The 5,006-nt window shown below is 38.7% G+C and overlaps 1 protein-coding gene across 1 annotated transcript; it reads left to right on the top strand.

Moving 5' to 3' along the window:
• The first annotated feature begins 523 nt into the window (after positions 1-523).
• LOC134221593 (uncharacterized) lies at positions 524-1,790 on the top strand. Its single transcript, XM_062700781.1, has 3 exons — positions 524-639; positions 698-1,182; positions 1,276-1,790. The coding sequence occupies exons 1-3, from the start codon at positions 548-550 to the stop codon at positions 1,359-1,361; spliced, it is 663 nt and encodes a 220-aa protein (XP_062556765.1). The 5' UTR covers positions 524-547; the 3' UTR covers positions 1,362-1,790.
• Positions 1,791-5,006: the final 3,216 nt, after the last annotated feature.

The following is a 5,006-nucleotide window of genomic DNA, read 5'->3' on the forward strand; positions in this document are numbered from 1 at the left end:
CATTCATCGCTACAAACCACCACATGGTGGTCAAATTTTCAAAATTATCAAACTAGCTTTTTTGCTACAGGTATGTTTTTCTTAGACGACTACTTGGCGCTTATTTTTGAATGCGTAGAAAAATAAGCGGATGAGTAGATTTTTTTATGCGCTGTATAATATGTTTGAAAGAATAGAATGCTTAGCCCGATATCCGAAAGACGCGAAATTTAGAAGAAAATACCTAAATTGTATTGATAATAAATTTTGTTATTATTCAGTTAGGGAAGATCCATTAATTACGTAACGCAAAAATTGGGCATTTTCAACCCCCCCTCCCCCCTATGTAACACTTTTTGTATGAAACATCTGAAAATTTTGTATGGATCGTCACACTTTGCTCAACCCCCCCTCCCCCCTCTAAGCGTTACGTAATTTGTGGATGCTCCCTTATCAGTTAATCACATGATTGATAACTAAATACCAAGTTGATAATAAGGATAACTAATCGTGTTATCAGTTTGAAATCATTTCAGTTATCTGCCTTTGCTCGGGTATTGGATCTGCTATGATTACGAAATACCATACAAGAAGGCAGAAGTGGACCACTTCACGCGATTTTCTGCGGCTGATGTCGGATCAACTGGATGATGGAATACAGTAAGTCGCCCATATTTTATTTATTTGAAAACTTCAATAATATTAGCTATGCTTGCAGTACGAGTAAACAAAAATCATGCGGGGAAAACCCCCATTTCAGCAGTATGGCAGACATCCGAAGCAACGGCAGGCGGCAGGGACCGGTGGTCAAGTTCAGCAAGCAACGATCGTCGTCTGTGGTGTTGGAACCAGTGCGAGTCCGACCGTGGCAACACTTGTGCAAGCCTCATCAATACAGGCCGGACGCGCCCAGCCTGTGGTCTCGACCCCAGCCCGAGTCAGCAGCAAATTGTGAAGGCCATAGTCGCAAGCCCTTTAAATCAGAACATTATCACCCAGCAACATCATCCAAACAGGCAGTACAAGTGCAATCAGTCGGGCAGAAGGTCTCAGTTGCTACGGTTAGTACCTGGTTAGTACTAGTTAGTTGCGCAGCCGGCATCTATTGCCGCTGGTGGACAAATCGTGCTGGGGAAGACCAGTGTCGGACGGTTCTTTCCGGTGTCAGTGTCACAACAGGCCAACCAACGACAGACCGTTCAAGTGAGTATTGATTCTCTACTACATCGAATTGCGATTGATTTTGTAGTTAGATCATAGCCATTAAACCCTTAAATTTATCATCAACATTTTCAGGTTGTGACCGCAACTTCGGCTGCACAAGCAAATGCAGCTGGCAACATCCGAGCCCATGTTCCTACTCAGAACATCGGGAACATTAAGGTGGCCGCCGGAGCGACTTCAGCTCAGCAACAGCAGGCTATTCTGACTGAATTTCAAAATCAGCAGCGCTCAACTGCAAGCTCAGTGCGATTGCAAACGTCCAGCGGATCATTAGCGATGGTAGCGGAGGCACCCGCTACCAGTGCAGCCGAGCTGCAGCAACAGACGAAACAAGTTGTTACAGCTGGTATATCTCAGGCGCAACAGCAACAAACGCAAACCGCAACCCAAGTTCTGCAAATTCAAACAATTTTATCGACTCGATCGGGTGCGAAATGCCATTTGAAACAATGAGTGATATACAACCAGAATCTTTATCGAAATGATTTGCCAGGAGTACGCTGAATACCAGGTCGAACGATTATTTTGTTTAGAACGTACGATTATCTCTATCATGATCAGTCTCTGTGAAGTGTTAGGGTATCAGACTAGCTGAAACCTATTAGTAAATTAGATATGTATGTTTTATAAAATATAATGAATAAATTGTCCTTTGGTTTATCCTCGGGAACCCATTTATATCGGTTGTTTTTTTTTTTTATTTTAAATATTCAATTTAAGGAAATGATTCCGGTGTATCCCGAGGCATATCCTATACAAAAGTATGAAAAAATACCCATATTTGGGTGAATTTTACCTATAAGTTTGCTCCTATCGAATTACCCATATATGGGTGAAGGTCACTTCACCCATATTTACGTATGTGCACTTTTTGGCGATTATAGGTAATGTTCACCCATATGTGCGTGAACTGAACTAAGCGTGTAAGGTATATATACTTTTCATTACGCCATAAAATGCATAAAATAGAAGACATATACACGCTAAATACATGATATGCAAACAAAAAATAATTATTATTGTCGGGAATATTAAAATATATATGTTTATACCCAATGAAACAATTAAATCATATTTAATGAATAAAATAATTACATTTTTTCACGTGTAGTAAATTGTACCTGAATAAGTACCTAGATACATAAATTATTATACCTACCCAAGATTTCCTCCAGCAGTTTCTCCACAAATTCCTCCCGGGATTCTTTCGGGAATTCCTCAGGGCAGAGATTCCCAAACTGTGGGTCGCGATCCCCAGGGGGGTCGTGGGCTGTTCAGTGGTGGGTCGCGAAAGACAAATTTTAATTCATAATTTTGTTACTATTTGGTCCCACAAATCTATTCCATATTTTGAATTAGGATGTAACTAATGATTGGATGATTATAGATATACGATATTTGGGCAAGTAGAAAGAAGATCATTATTGATTTATTGGCATTTATCGGTGAGTACAACATCTAAAGCTCAAAGTAAGAGGGAGCGCAACAATGAAGAACAGTATGGATAGGTGTTGTACTCACCGATAAATGCCAATAAATCAATAATGATTGAGTCATGTACGGTGATCAAAAAAACTTTCCCAATAAGTAGAAAGAAGTCCTATACAATCCAAACTATGCAATCCTAATCCAATTCGAATCCGATCTAAATCCAATCCAAATCTATTTAAAATCCAATCCAAATCTAATTCAAATCCAATCCAAACCCAATCGTAATCAAATCGAAATCCAATTCCAATCTAATCTGAATAAATTTCAAATCCAATCCAAATCCAACCCAAATTCAATTCAAATTCCATCCAAATTCAATCCACATCCAATCCAAAAAATTGACGAATTACTTACAAATACAAGGATGGGATATAAAGCAATTTATTATGATTTGTCCAATCTAACGCGAACTCATTTTTATCTAATTTCACAAAATCTATCCATTTGCTACCTGATGGGTCGCAAGCAATATGGGATTCTGCTAGGTGGGTCGCATATCCAAAAGTATGGGAACCTCTGCCTCAGGGAATTCCTCCGGAAGTCCAGGAGTTCATTCGAAGAGAAATTCCTCTTTCATGCCGAATTCTAGACGGATTTTTTTGTGGGAATATCCATAGAAGCTCTTTTACAATTTGATGATCAATGCATCAAAGTTTTTCGTGAAGAAATTCGCGAAGGAATGTCTGATTTGAAACTCAGAAGAAAGCTTTATATAAATTCATGAATGAATTTCGTGTGGATTTCACGATGGGCTTACTGAAGACATTTTCGAAGGAATTCTTATAAGAGTTTCTTTGGAAATTCTAAATGAAGACGTATTAATTCGTAGAGTTGAAACAAATTGTCGAGTTGGCAAATTTTTTTAAATGGAGTTCTGTAATATTTTCAGACTGACATATTCTAGCCGAAGAAGTTTTAGGAGCAATTCCTTTAATTCCTGAAGAACAATTCCTTTATTTTCTGAATAATTAATTGTTTGACAAGTATTGTTTTGTTTGATCGAGCATACGATGTACAACCAAGGATCTAGTGGTTCCCCAATAAACAATTCAGACTGAATAAGCTACTTTTTTAGCTGAAAAACTCTGATCTGAAATGTCTCAAAGTGTACAAAAAATGCTGAAGGAAGTGTTTTGAGAGCTTCAGCATTAGGTCCATCTTTACATATTCCGGAACGGTGATTCTTCTGCTTCATCATCTTCTTTTTGGCATTACCACTGGGGGACCACTGGGACACTGCCGCCTCACAGCTTAGTGTTCAATTAGCACTTCCACAGTTATTAAATTCGAGGTTTCTAAGCCAAGTAACTATTTTTGCATTCGTATATCATGATGCTAACACGATGATACTTTTATGCCAAGGGAAGTCGAGAAATTTTCCTAGACTGGATCGGGAATCGAACCTTTCAGCGTGGTCTTGTTTTGTAGCTGTACATCTTACCGCACGGCTAAGAAAGGTCCCAGGAACGCGAAAAATGGCGTTTTCGTTACATTTTTCAGATTACGCCAGTGCAGAGTTTTTTTATTCAATTAAAATTCATATCAAAGTTTACTCTTAAAATTAGCCAAACAACACTTTTCAATGGCAGAATAGGATGCTCAGTCAATAACATGATATAGTATGTACGACTATGATGATTTAAGTCAGAAATTTACTGGTTAATGCGAGTTTTCCTGGAAATTCAATTTGTTGTTTGCAGGCTTCGGAATTCTCACTCATATGAATAAAAACCTGCGATTAATCCATTAAGCGGAGTGTGATTTTTCATGGTCCCCCTGTGAGGAAGTATTCTCACAAAAGATATTTTAGTTACTAGATAAAGATTGTCGCTTCGGTTCCCTTTGTTCTGCTGACCGAAACATGTGTGGTACATACCTGTCAAATCGTATGGATTTTCCTTTCTTTGACATTTAGCTCCCCTATCCTCGCCAGCAAAAGATGTTCCCGACAGCGACGACAGCGACAATCTTTATCTAGTAACTAAAATATCTTTTATTCTCACACATCATTTTTATCCGGATAGAATGGCGGGTGATAAATTCGTGAGCGCCGGATCGCCGGATATTTTAATTTTAATCCACAAATTTTCCTTTTCGTCGCCTCACCAGATAAATTTTACAAGCATATTTACAAAAATTTAGGACCGCAACGGGATTCGAACCCAAAACAATTTTAAAATTTTCAGTACGCCCACTATAACCACACCACCACATGAATTGATTGAAAGCGAAGGGAAAAACTGCTGTATTGAACCTTCTACTTATCGTGGCGCATCGTCAGATTCAATCAGCTTGGAGAGGCAAAGTAAGCA

The sequence above is a fragment of the Armigeres subalbatus genome, chromosome 3 (assembly GCF_024139115.2).
Source record: "Armigeres subalbatus isolate Guangzhou_Male chromosome 3, GZ_Asu_2, whole genome shotgun sequence".
Taxonomy (NCBI): Eukaryota; Metazoa; Arthropoda; class Insecta; order Diptera; family Culicidae; genus Armigeres; species Armigeres subalbatus.

Coding starts and splice junctions, on each gene's coding strand:
- LOC134221593 (XM_062700781.1), top strand. CDS start 548: ATGATTACGAAATACCATACAAGAAGGCAGAAGTGGACCACTTCACGC. Junction 640..697: donor CAACTGGATGATGGAATACA/GTAAGTCGCCCA, acceptor CTATGCTTGCAG/TACGAGTAAACAAAAATCAT. Junction 1,183..1,275: donor ACCAACGACAGACCGTTCAA/GTGAGTATTGAT, acceptor CAACATTTTCAG/GTTGTGACCGCAACTTCGGC.